Here is a 14,102-nt window from a genome sequence, read left to right as displayed (position 1 = left end):
AGAGGCCCAGTGCACGAATTTGTGCACAGGTGGGGTACTTTGGCCTGGTCATGGCCATCTTACCCAGTCCCGATCGTGGCCAATCGGGAGAGGGACTGTGGGAGGTTGGCTGGCTGGCCAGGAGGAGGGACCATGGAAGGTTGGCCCGCTGCGGGAGGTCGGCTGTGGGAGTGCACTGACCATCTGGCTGGCCATGGGGGGAAGGATCGAGTGCCAGCAGCAGGAGCAAGTGGGGCCGGTGCTGTCAGCAGGTACAAGTGGCGGCTACTGCCCCAATCATCCTCAGGAGCAGGAAGAGGTAGAGAAACCCTCATCGGTGATCAGGGCCAGCAGTCACCACTTGCACCCACTGATGGTACTGAACAATTGGGACTGGAACTGGGTGCCAGTAGTGGATTCGAGGGTTGGTCCCTGTGCCAGCAGTGGATACAAGAGGCATCTGCCAGCTCCAATCACCCTTCAGGAGCAGGGGGAGGTGGAGAAGCCCTGTGGGGCAATCAGGGTCAGCAGCCAGCTGCTGATGGCACTGAGCTGATGGCACTTTCTGGTGGCACCTGCTGATGGTGTCAGCAGCAGATGCGAGTGGTAGCTCTGTCTCCAGCAGTTGTCACTGGCTGTGGATATGAGTGCCAGGCAGGACAACGGCGCACTGGAGCAAAGCATTTTCATTAACCAACAGAGGCTCTCCCTGATCACAGCAACTGGCGCCCCACCTTGGTCTAGCGCCCCTGCTCACCTGCTCCACCATCTCACCACAGCCGATATCTGCCATGTTCCATGCTCTGTCATCTGCTGCCAATGCCTACCATGTTCTATGCACACCCACTGGTGATCAACGCATGTCATAGTGACCGGTTGTTCCGCTATTAGGTCTATTTGCATATTAGGGTTTTATATATAGATTATTGTTGATAGTATTACAGATGTCCCCCAATTTCCTTCCCTTTACCTCCCTCCTCTCTGCCCCTGCCCAACCCCAGGCCTTCAGCACACTATTGTCTATGTCCATGGGCTATGCATATATGTATATAAGTTCTTTGGTTAATCTCTTTCCACCCAGCCTCCAGCCCTGCCTTCCCTCTGAGATTCATTCATCAGTTTATTTTGTCCATTAGATTCCACATATGACTGAGATCATGTGATACTTGTCTTTTTCTGACTGACTTATTTCACTTAGCATAGTCATCTCCAGGTCCCTCCATGCTGTCCCAAAGGGTAAGAGATCCTTCTTTTTTTACTGCTGCATAGTGTTCCATTGTGTAAATGTACCACATCTTATAAAATTGTCCATTAATTTTTAATAATTTTCTCTCCTCCATTTTCATTTTTTTTTTCTTCTGAGAACTCTAATTATTAAGATTTGGGGCTCTTAAATTTAGATATTTTTCTCTCCCTAATTTCCTCTTTGTCACTATGATGTACTCCCCAACTTTATATTCCACCCCTTCTACTGCATTTGTTGACTGCTATCATATTTTTATTTCAATAGGCAATTTTTTAGTCGAATTCCTTTTTTTTTTTTTTTTTTTTTTTTTTAGCTTTCTGTTCTTTTTTCATGGATGCAATATATCTTTTTATCTCACGTCTTTCCCTCTGCTACCTGAATTGTCTTTGTTTCTCTGGTTCTCTTTTTTTCTGTTGTTCTTTTGTCTTCTGTCCTTAATGCTGGAAGCTTTTTGGGGTGCACCTTGTTGATTGGTAGGTTTCACTGCATGAGTCATCTCCTAGCCCTCATCTTTATTGGGTAATTGCCAGAAACTTGGAGTTCTTTCTGAGACCATCAAGTATTGAAAGAAGAATTCTATACTTTCTTGATGAATAGGAGAGAGAGAGATGGGGAAAAGGAGGACAAATAGGTTGATGAGTCTATTTTTGACCTATAGTTTTGTGGTGCAGGATAATATTTTAAAATGAATATTGGCTTAATTATTTCTGATTATAAAATTAAAACCATTCAGATTATACAGGAAATACTAAAGAAAAAAAACCAAAATTTATAAACTCTCTTATCAGAGATCACTATTCTTAATACTTCAGTGTATTGTTATTAGGCCTTTTTCTATGTCGTTTTATATAAATACTAGAGGCCCAGTGCATGAAATCCTGCGGGTAGGGTCCCTAGGCCTAGCCTCCTGTGATCAGGGCCATCTTCTGCCCATTCTCCAGTCCCTAGGCTGAACCTGCCTCTGCTGCCAGACTGTCAGGCCGTTGGGATTAACAGCTCATCCCCGGCTGCTTGGGGGCTCAGTCCTGTGGGAAAGTATGTGCTGGAGACTTCACCTCCATGTGTGTGCACCAGGCCGGCTGCTGATGGAACACGCTACCCGCTCGGGGCCCGCTCAAGTGGGCGCAGCTGCCGCCACTGCCACTGCCACTGCTGCTGGGGCTTGAGGCACTGAAGGAAGCTGCGGTGTACGCCTGTGACCTACCAGCCCTGGCATGGAGGTGAAGTTTGTGGTGCCTGCTTTCCTTCAGGCCAGAGCCCCCAAGCAGTTGGGGATGAGCTGGTGATCTGACAGCCAGCCACCCACCTCAATTCCCCTGTTCACCATTGCTGATCCATCGGAGCCTGTAAACAGCGGGGAGGGACCAAAAGGTCCTCTTTTGAGCCCACCCGTAGTCGCCAGTCCCCAGTCCTGCCCCGCCCTTGCTCATGTTCCCCCAGAATGGGGGAGAGACCGAGAGGTGGGCAATGCCACCTCATGGCAATGGGTCAAGCCTTCATTCCAGTAATGACACTTACGGCCTTTGGCCTTTTATAATATAGGATAAACCTAAAGTGAGATCATAAGTCTACATGCTATTTTATGACCTCATTTCCACCCAACTATATATCATGAACATATTTTCTTTTTTAAAATTTCTTTATTGATTAAGGTATCACATATTTGTCCTCATCCCCCCATTCCCATCCCAAACCCCTCCCCACACATGCCCTCACCCCCCTGTTGTCTGTGTCCACTGGTTAGGCTCATATGCATGCACACAAGTCCTTTGGTTGATCTCTCCCCCTTATCCCCATCCTCCCCTACCTTCCCTCTGAGGTCCTTCATGAACATATTTTCTTGATAGAATATATAGATTGAAATAATCCCTTTTAATGGCTACATAATAAATGATAAAGACACCTTTTATTTTCCCTAAAACATGTACTAGGCAAAATGAATCTAGGCTTGCCTTAAAGATTTAAAAAGCATGCTATTTGATAAATATAAGGGCATTTTATTTTACTAACATATAGTATCAACCATTTTGAATTAAAGAGACCTTCAAATATTCTTAACAAAATATAGCAAAGGTCTTAGTTACTGAATAAACTAATTTGTTCCTATGCCAACTGCAACAAATATTTATTGAATGCCTATTGAGTACGAGTACTGATCTAGGTACTACAGATAGTTTGGTGAATTAGATGTGTGAGATCTCTGCTTGTAAAGAGTTTATATTCTGAAAGGTTAGAAACAGATAACAAACCAATAATAGATAAGAAAAATATCAGATATTGAAGCATCCCTGATATTCTGTTTTCATAGTAGCATTTAAACTGACATTTTGGTGCTAAATCCTGCAGTTTGAATCAAATTATATATATACTTGTATTTTCAGTTTTGAAGACAGTGAAGGACAAATTGATTATAAGTCATTTTTCTCTGCGCTGAACTGGAGAAGAAATCCTGTGCCTGAATTAATACCGGTATCACCCTTGAAAGAGGTAAAATTAATACCTATTTTAAAAACCAGCTGTGGTATCTCCCTTTCATTTCCCCCTCTTTTATTCTTAATAATATCCTTTGTCTTAAAGTCATTTTTCTATGTAAAATATTAACATCCATGCTTTTGGAAAGAGTGCTTATGTATTTTGGGGTATTTGTGTTAAATGATAATTCACTTTCCATGCAGAGAGAACATCTGTTCTATAAGAGGATGACTTTTCTTATGCAGCTGAATTTTTTTTAACCTTAGTCACATCCAATTACATGGAAGATAGGATAATAGGTTATAGTTATAAATAGATATAAACACTGTTATCAAGCGAATCTGGTAATATCATCATGAGCTACAAGAGCAAATCTCAAATGGTGAATATGTCAAGAATCCCCCGTGTATCTGTGGCTGTACACACAGGTTTGCCTTGGGTCAAACAATACAGTATGTGGATACACATTTCAGAGTGGAGCCTGATTTAAAATGAAAATTTAGTAAAAAAAAAAATGCTTGGTTAGGGAAAACAAAGTTCATGTGATCAGATGGTGCTCTCAACATTGTGGAATTGTCTAAATTCTCTAGGATCTCTTTGGACCAATTGTCTTTAAGAAGTGGGTGGGTGAGTGGTTGTTTGTTTTTATTTTAACATGCTCCAGAAATTGATTTTCTTGGGAAAATCCCTTGATAAAGCAAATGTCATGTTTTTGATACTCCTAGAAAAGAGGCATTTATTCTTTCTGATCTCTGCTGACCAGCTCATTCTGGCCCGGACTGGTCTGGTGCCCCTGGAGAGTTCCCTCAGGCATGTAGCTATTCTGGAGTGTCAGGCAGCTTTAGAACTTCCAGATGATTGGGAGACAGTGGTGGCCTTTGGAATTAAACAGAACTACGGTTGAATTCTGTCTCATAACTTTCTTAACTAATTCATTTACAAATGTTATTCTCCGACAAATCATGATTAAGTATAGACTCTCAGGAGGTTCTGTCTTCTGTGCTGGGGTCCAGAGGAAAAGGTCAGGGGCCCACTATTGATAGGGGAGGCAATCAATACACTTATGATTTGGAGTATGGCATGATACAGCCCGCATGGGTTGTAATGGGATGAGAAGGAAGCTGCTTATAAGACAGACTGGGTTTGGGGAGGGACAGGAACTCTTCTCAGTGGAGGTGATGCTTGAAGTTTCATTGATGAACTAGAGGCCCTGAAATTTGTGCACTTGGGGAGCAGGGTCCCTCAGCCTGGCCTACATCCTCTCGCAGTCCAGGAGCCTTGGGGGAAGTCCAACTGATGGCTTAGTGTGCCTAAGCCATCAGTTGGACTTGCTTAGCATTGCTGGTGGTGGCAATGGCACCCCACTGCTACAATCCCTGAGTGACTGGAGGATCCCCTGTTGGTTTCCCTAAACACTTCCAACAACTTTGTAGATATTTATTTTATTAAACTCTTCTCAACTTACACAGTTTGCATATGTGCTTTGTTTCCCATGGGATCCTGAATAAGACTCGTACTTATTTTTTCTAGTTAGCAACTGTCTTTGTTGTTCTTTTCCTTACTTTCTACTTCTCTCCTTTCTCTTTTCACCCAATCCACCACCCAACTGTTTACTTGTGTGTTGAGGATTTCGTCATCTGTTGTACAAAAATATTATCATACTGCATGCATTTGTCTTCAGTGTGTTTTTCTCACTGAATAGTAAATCATGGGAAATTTTTCTAGTTTAATATGTATAGACCTCAGCCATTCTTTAATAAGTGTAGTGTGGGTATAGAATAATTTATTCATCCATTTCTAAACTTACTCTGTGGCAGGGAACTGACAGGGGAGTGGTTATGCTAGAAGAGGCCATGGAGGAGTTGGACCAGATGTGTAGGTTGGTGGGGCCCAGTTGAGTAAAGAAAACCTAAAGAAAACCTATCACTTAGAGCTTTGGGGATCACCAACATTTGGGGAGCCTGCCATAGTGGAAAAGTCACATGTGGGACTTTAGGACAAGATTCACCAGGCTGTGAAGCACCTAGCTCTGAGTGTGATGTGACAATATTCAAGTTTTGTTAAGAACAAGGCTTAGCTACTCTGTGGAGGCCAGGGGTTGGGCAACTGTATGCTTCCTTCAGTGTATGAGTTGGTCAGGCTGGCTGTGCCTGAAGCTGCAGAGATACCATAAATAAGTTAGAACCTGGATGTCTTTACTCTTGGACTGAATGTTATCCTCAAGAGGATTTCATTCCTGAATTTTGGATCTCACTGAGAAATAAAATGGGACTTCTCAACTAATGAAAGCTAAGCAGGACTAGGTATTAGATTGCATCAGTGTTAATGGATGAAATTTGTGGTAGGGTGGGGATTTGAGACATCTTCCCAGTGTAGTCTGTTTAACTGAAGTTAATGAGTTGAACAGGAAGGAGCCAAAAAAGAGGAACAGGACCACAGGTGTCAGCCAACCAGAGGCTGAGTAGGACATGGGATTGGAAGGACAGGGCATCTGGGAATTTCAGCAGGGGTCTCTCCAAAACAAGGGAGTACAGTGGTAGGGAATCCTGAAGTTGGCATTATTCAGCAATCAGAGGCTAGTCAGCAGGCTTGAACTGAGCCTTCAGTCCTGCTCAGGGCATAGAATAGGCTAAGTCACTATACCAGTGAAGTTTCATCAGGAAATACACACATAATACACTCAAAGGAATCAGGGGTATGGATTTAATGAAGGGACTCTTGACAGAGGAGTGGGTAGGGTTAAGGAGAACCAGTGAGGGCAGTGGAACACTCAGGTACTAACAAGAGTTGGAAGGCTTTACCATTTCTAGGTCTGAAGAAGCAGAGGTGGGTGGTAGTATTATTGGACCCAGTAGAGAAGTCAGAGCACATCAGAAGGTAGAGGAGTTTAGCCGCTGCCAAACCATGGCCAGGCAGGAAGGGAGTAGAGGAAGGGGAAGTGGAATCAATGCCCTGATCTCTTGCTACTTCACATTGGCTGGACCCACCCCAAACCCAGAGAACAAGGAAGCTCAGGAAATGATGCAATTCACAGAGATTGGCCTCTCAGTGCAGAGAACTCAGTGAAAAAAGGGGAAGGGCACAAAATGGATTCAAGGGGCAAATGGAGAATGATCTAGCATAGTCTGTTACCAGAATAAAGAAGAGCTCAGGTGAGCAAGCCACACAGCGATCATATAAAGCCAGATTCAGACTAATAGCTCCTGGATTGGTCTGCTGGATGTCAGGTCTGATCCCCTGGACACAGATGGGACTCCCCTACCTGTGATGGTTAGGTGATCTCAGCTAACAGGGCTAGCGCCCAACAATAAATTAGTAAAATTTATAAGTAGGACTATGATTGTAGCTAGCCCAGCTTTGATTAGTCCTACTACCCTTTGGTGAGAGGTTTCCCTACATGGATATGTGTAAGCTGACATCCACTATGACTGTTGACTGTGGCCTATAGCTTGGATTCTCAGAAGCTCTCTTGGCCAGGCCTCTGCCTGTCCCCCACATTGGGGCTATAATTTAACTCTCACTCCATTATGTGACTATCTATGGTGTCAGCATGTGGCTCTGACTCTGTCACAGCCTGGAGACCCCATCTCCATTCTATTGTGCTTTCTCACAGATGGTAGCTGTAAAACTGGCAAAATAGGTCCCACTGTTTAGAATCAGTCTGGTTAATCTCAGAAGTCACATTAAAAAATAACACTAAAATCAGTCCTCATATAAACTTTTTAAGTTGCACTGGGTGACTTGCATCTTATCTTTGGACATTTCTGAGAAAATTTGGATGTGGCTTCATTTCATAAGCTCTGGAACTGCAGAAGCATTAGCAAATGGCTCTAAAGTAATCATGTCACACAGTATGATATATACCCGTGGCAGTGGGGGTAGGAGGAAGTTGAGTGCACCTTGGGATATATCTTTGGGCACCTTACTTGTTGAGGATCTTCTTTTGATATTTAGAGGGTAGAATAACCTGTGATATTTTATTGTCCCAACAACCTTGTGAGGATATATTATTCCAATTTATAGATAATCAGAGACTCAAAAGCATTCCTAAAGGTAAAGATTATATAATCAGGGGATAGTGCCAACACTTTAATAAACAGTCATTTCTAATATTTCAGGTTGAATTTAACAAATAGATTATTAATCATTCTCACTGGTAAGCACATACTGATTACCTAACACAAAACAACAGCATAGTGGGAAATTCTGCTGCTGGAATCCACTTTGTTTTAAAGTGTTGGATGATGTCTACTTGAAATGTATGTCTGTCTGTCACTAAAGCTCAAAAAAATCTGTGTCCTTGAAAACTTTACTTGTCCTGTAATACATTTTTTTTTAAAAATGTTTTTTTAATTGATTTTAGGGGGAGAGAGAAAGTGAGAGGGAGAGAGAAACATCAGTTGGCCGCCTTCTGCATGCCCCGCTACTAAGCTCACATCCCTGGCACATGCCCTGAGCAGGAATTGACCCAGTGACTTCTCGGTGCATGGGATGACGCTCAACCAACTGAGCCTCACTGGCCAGGGATATAATGCAGTTTTAAGGAGAAATTTCTTGCTTACAAGTCACACCTATGTTTTAGTTACATTCACAAAGATGGCAGCTTTTTTGAAGCTTTGTCTGGGGCAGAGGGAAGCAATTGTGAAATATTGTTATTATAGTAAAGACAGAATGCATAATAATATAAGCAGATCTCATGACTTGTCATATGAACTTTTCCTTATGTAATCAGAATACTCTTAATCATCTTGACAATTTTTGTGAACTATCTTTCCAAAATTAATTTTAATTTATTTTACTGAAACTTTTTGTGATTTTGTCAATTTAACTTGATTACTCACAAAGTCATGTCAACCTATTACAATGAAGAAAATCCAATAAAACCACAATTTCAATTCCATGCACACTATTGGACTTTTCTACAAATTCATAGATATTTCCTGTAGAAATGTCCCTTTTCAAGTGAGGGGAGGGGAGTAGTAGGGTGAAATCACTAACATGACTCTTATCAGCCTTACATTTGGAATAAAAATAACCTTGTTTCATTGAAGCATGGAATTTAATTGGCTCCTGATCTTTTCCCCTCATGCATCTGGTGGCCAGTACTACAGTAGAAAATTTTAAACCAGAAGGAGACATAATCCAATTAAATGTCCTTTTAAAAATGTCAAAGCAAATAAATCCAGGGCCCATGAGTCTCTCATAGCTTTGCAATTCTCACTGGGCAGCTGCTATTTACTGGGTTTCTATCCAGTGCCATCTTTGCTTCCTATTTCAAGGGTGCATGACTTTATAATTGGCAGCCACATTTTTTTTCACCATTGATGAACAAGTAATCTATTGCCAACTTGTTTGACATCTTAAGTAGCTCGAGTAACAGCCAGCTTGGAAGATGTCATGGGGTCCTCTGCAAACAATAATTCCCAGCCATTTTAGAGCCATGATTTTGCATTGTAGTTGAATTTTACTCAATACTTCACAATTCTTCCTTTATTCATAAAATTATCTGTGGCACATGTCCTTTTTCTTCAGATTAAATTGAATATTTTTTTGAAATTTGGTCTCTATTCTCTTGAGTTATCTGGAAGTCACACTGGAAACTGAATTTATTCACAATTTGTCAGGAAGTTGCTTTGTTCCAAGATGTCTTGTGACTTTCATAGATATTTCATTAGTTTTGATAAATGGAAGATTGCGTAATGCCTTCGTTTGACTTCCTTTAGAAGCTAACTTGGAAACAAGTCTTAGAACATAGTGTTGTTGTGTGTTTTTTTTTGTGGGGGGGGGGGGGTGAAAAGAGCACTAGTAAAGGATTTGAGAAGTGAGAAATGGAAGAAAAGGAGCTTATAGAGCATATTATTAAGTCAGTAACCAATGTGGGTGACTGGAGCTTAATGCCTCTGAGAAACACAGGGATGCAATAGCCAACAAGTTATCCCACCCCAGGTGCAAGGGGTGCAATAGCCAACAGGTAACTCAGAGTTATCCCCCCTCCCCCAAGTGCAAGGGAGCTGGTGGTTGGAAGTCAGGCTGGTGTGAGCCAAGTGGAGAGGGTGAGAGAATGGGGAAGGGCACTGGCAGAGCCTGCTACACAAAGACATTTAAGATTCCAGCATGCATCATCCAGGGAGCTCCTTTACAGAAACACAAGCAGGCTCACCCTCATCTTGAAGGGGGGGGGGGTGGACTATTGTAGATGAACTCTCCTGTTGTAAAATTACCATGTAGTTATTTCCACTTAAAAGTTACATGTACCTCTAGGAATACAATATAATCTGGAGGGTTTTTTGTGTTCTTGTTTTTTTTGTTTTGTTTTTTCATTTTGTTTTTGCATTTTGTTTTGTTTTTGCATTTTGTGGTGTAGGATGAATAAAAGGTCAATGGAGACAAAGGCTATTTAACTCACTGCCCCAGTTGTCCTAAATATTCTGTAATGTTTAGAATGTTTGTAGATTTATTAGAACAATTAGGCATGGTAATATGGGGATTCTCCTGTCACCAAAGATCTATTTATTTTACAAAGTGATTGGCCATGTTATTTCTTTAGATAGATGCAAGTATGGGCAAAAAGTATGAAGAGAAATCTTTTCTCCCTACTTTATTGATTCCCCTTCTTCCAAGTTGCTTAAGGCTTAGCTCCTGCTTCCTACCCGCCTTTGAATTCCAATTTGATTTGCATTATTTAAACGAGTAACTTGGAAATCTTCCTAAACTTGTGGATTGGCTATAATTCTGGTACCAATTCCAATGTATAGGTTTTCCCCCTATACCCGTGGTTGGCAAACTGTGGCTCGCAAGTCACAAGCAGCTCTTTGGCCCCTTGAGTGTGGCTCTTCCACAAAATACCACAGCCTAGGCAAGTCTATTTTGAAGAAGTGGCATTAGAAGAAGTTTAAGTTTAAAAAATTTGGCTCTCAAAAGAAATTTCAATCATTGTCCTGTTGATATTTGGCTCTGTTGACTAATGAGTTTGCCGACCACTGTCCTACACCAAGCAATTCTCAACACCAGCTGTGTGTCCTACAATTCAACTCAGTTTGACAATATCTACCAAGGGATAGCTTCAGATCACACAGCTTAGTGGTTCAGCCCTACAGGACTGCCTCCCCACTTCAGACACCATTTACGTGTCCAGGTTGTCACCTGAGAATCTGACCAATTAGCTGTAGGTTAGAGATTCCCTTCTTGGGTTTGATTAATTTCTTGTGGCTTATAAAACTTAGAGAAACATTTTTCTCACTGATTACTGGCTTGTAATGCATAGGGCAAGGTATGGGACAAGAGTGGGGAGCTTCTATGCCTTCTCCGGGAGAATCTCTATCCCCAAATCTCATGTTTAGCAACCTAGAAGCTTGGAGGTTACTGCAATAATAGGACTTCAACACATATTTTTTGAGAGGACACAGCTCAACCCATAACACTACCCCTTTCTTTTATGACCACTTCAAACCAGTCGCCTTCCAGGTATTATATGGTCTCCTGTAGCAAAATCTTTCTCATGTGGCTCTTATGCGTCCCAGCTTCCGCTGCCCATGTTATGACACAATCATTTCTCCCCAGGATTATTGCAGTAACCTCCAAAGTGATTGTCCTTTATTTCACTCTTCATACATCCTAGTTATGTAATTAATTTCTAATCAGATTTCTTTGGATGAGATTCACCAATGACTTTCCTTAATCACAACATAAAATATACACTAGCCCTAGTTTGGCCCCATCTTTTCCATTCAACTGCCTTTCTTTCCTCTTTGCGCTATGTGCCCCAAACCATTGCACAACCTATCCTTTCTCAAAAAATCAATCTTTCAGTCTCCAGGCTTTTGCTTATGCTGCTCCCTTTGCCTGATACAGCCTTCATGACTTTAATTCCTGCTAAACTGCTCCTTATTCTGTAAATTCCAAGTAAAATATCACTTACACAGGTTGCTTTCACAATTTAATCACATATAATTATTGAGGCCTTACTTTAAGTGTTTCTGTGATACCTTGTGGGTTTGGTTACCAATTTAGCTGTAGGTAACATAGAGCACCTCTTATATAAAATAATTATCCTTGAAAATAGAAATTTAAGGAGCCACAGTTATAGGCTTTTCCTTTTTTGTTGATGTTGATATATATACATGCATACTTTTTATTTATGTTGCATCTGTATAGATTTATATATACAAGATTTTTTATATCTCTTTGACACATTTATTACTTATATAATTTTGTTGCAACTATCTCATAAACTTACTTCTTAAACCCCTTTAGAGTGAAGGTGTTTATTTTATGAAGTTAGCACACACATATACTTAACATATATTAAATAAAAAGTATATATATATATATATATATATATATATATATATATGAAGTATATGAAGTATATATAAAGTAGCTTAACCCCAAGAGAATACTGTGAATGATACAGTGTTTTTTCCATTGTTAGATTGAAGAAACAGTAACCAAGCAGTGTGTATAGCTAGTAGTTTGGCTTTTAAAAAAAATAAATTCTTAATAAAGCATAAGAAGAGCTACCACTGCAATAATGCTGTATAACAAAAATCTTATTGGTTCTTAACAGCAGGTATTTTTTTTCTCCATCGGCCTGTAGGTCAGCTGGGTTTGGCTCCAGCTCTGCTTGCTCCACTTGTGTCATTCTGACCAGCAGCAGCTTCATGGGTCATGTTCTTCTCATGGCTATGACAGAGGCGCAGGAGGCCAGGCCAGATCATGCCAGCACATTACGGCCTTTGTTTGGCACATCTGCTAACATTAAATAGGCCAAAGTCAGTCAAATGGCCAACCCCCTATCAAAGGAACAAAAAAATCAACTCCATGGAAGGTGTTGCAAAGTCACATCTCAGAGATAATAGGTGTATAATTCTAATACAGGCAGGGATGAAGAATTGAGCACAAGAATCCAATGTCCCACAAAGTCCTTGTGATCCAAAAGTGGACTGCAGAAATGTCTGCTTTGAAAAGAAAACATTTGCCAAGAGCTTATATAACAAGAAATAATTTAATGTTGCATTTACAAATCTAGACTTTGGAATGTGGTTTTAATTATATCCTTTTTTTCTTTTTAGAGATGTGAAGATGTGTGGCTTGGGATGCCATCACCTATTCCTTTTAAATGCGTTAACTATTTTAAATTTTTAGAGGACGTGTATGGCTTAGATGTGGAGTGACCATGCCAATTTTGCTCAGCTCCCTTTGATTCCCTGCTCTGATTTTGCCAACTTTATTTCAGTGGGTATAATTTCATTAAAAATAAAAAAGAAACAAGGTTCATATTGAATTAAAATCTGTAGACTATAATTAATTTCTTTTTTGTCTTTAGTTTTTCAGAGCATCATATTATATAGTGATATGCCAACACTATTACAAATGTCATTTAAAGAAACACTGAACACTTTTATTATATGTATGATTTATTAATGCCAAAGAATCTTATGGTAATTTTGCAACCAACGTAATTTGATTTATTGCAACATAAAAAGAAAATTACTTTTGACAGCTATACATAGCAATATAAAATCAAATTATATCAAAGCAATAAATTAAGATCGTATTAAACATTTTTGAAATATTTTTACATATTTGTTACCTGTATAATCAAATTTTGTAGCAGCCTATCTTATCAAAATAATCTTTAAACCTCTAGAGCAGTGGTTCTCAACCTTTCTAACACTGCCACCCTTTAATACAGTTCCTCATGTTGTGGTGACCCCCAACCATAAAATTATTTTCGTTGCTACTTCATAACTGTAATATTGCTACTGTTATGAATCATAATGTAAATATCTGTGTTTTCCAGTGGTCTTAGGCTCTACAGCAGCGGCTCTCAACCTGTGGGTCACGATCCACAGGTTGAGAACCACTAGCAGGGTCATCTAAGACCATCCCATCGGAAAACACAGATATTTACATTACAATTCATAACAGATTCATAATGCTATTCTAAGACTATAGCATTTCCCTCTTGCATTTCCCTAGTTCTATTTTTATTTTCCTTCTAGGCCTATACATTTATGAGTCTCAGCAGAACTTTTGTCATGTAGTGTATATTTCATTAACACTCATAATCATGGACATCTGGGAATTCATTTGAGAGGTTTGTCCCAATCTATCCCAGTCTTCAGTGTTGGGTGCCATGTACCATAATCTAACAACCTGGTGTTCTCAAAGACAATAGAAGCTTATGGAGAGGGGAATGCAACCTTTACCTTTCAGAGAATGTTTTGCGGAGAGGATGAGGTACTGATGCTATCTCAGGGGCCCTTCTATCTCATTCTTTCACTTCACATTTACCTAGAAATGAGCTGGCTTCCTGCCACTCACACATATTAATTTTCTCAACAACAATGCCCCTTTTAGTTTTTAAAATTAAAGTTGATCAATAAATGATTCTTATATAAAC

General features: G+C 40.4%; 1 protein-coding gene across 1 annotated transcript in view; it reads left to right on the top strand.

The window, feature by feature from the left end:
• EFHC2 (EF-hand domain containing 2) overlaps positions 1 to 12,870 on the top strand; it is a gene marked incomplete at its 3' end in the record, with an annotated part of 139,345 nt that extends 126,475 nt beyond the window's left edge. The window contains exons 14-15 of the mRNA XM_084870884.1: positions 3,607 to 3,712; positions 12,769 to 12,870. Coding sequence (XP_084727010.1) covers positions 3,607 to 3,712; positions 12,769 to 12,870 — 208 coding nt within the window. The remainder of the gene's footprint in view (positions 1 to 3,606; positions 3,713 to 12,768) is intronic.
• Between the last annotated feature and the right edge of the window lie 1,232 nt (positions 12,871 to 14,102).

This window comes from Pipistrellus hanaki (assembly GCF_964339955.1).
Source record: "Pipistrellus hanaki genome assembly, chromosome: X".
NCBI lineage: Eukaryota > Metazoa > Chordata > Mammalia > Chiroptera > Vespertilionidae > Pipistrellus > Pipistrellus hanaki.
This window is presented reverse-complemented; position numbering and strand designations above follow the sequence as displayed.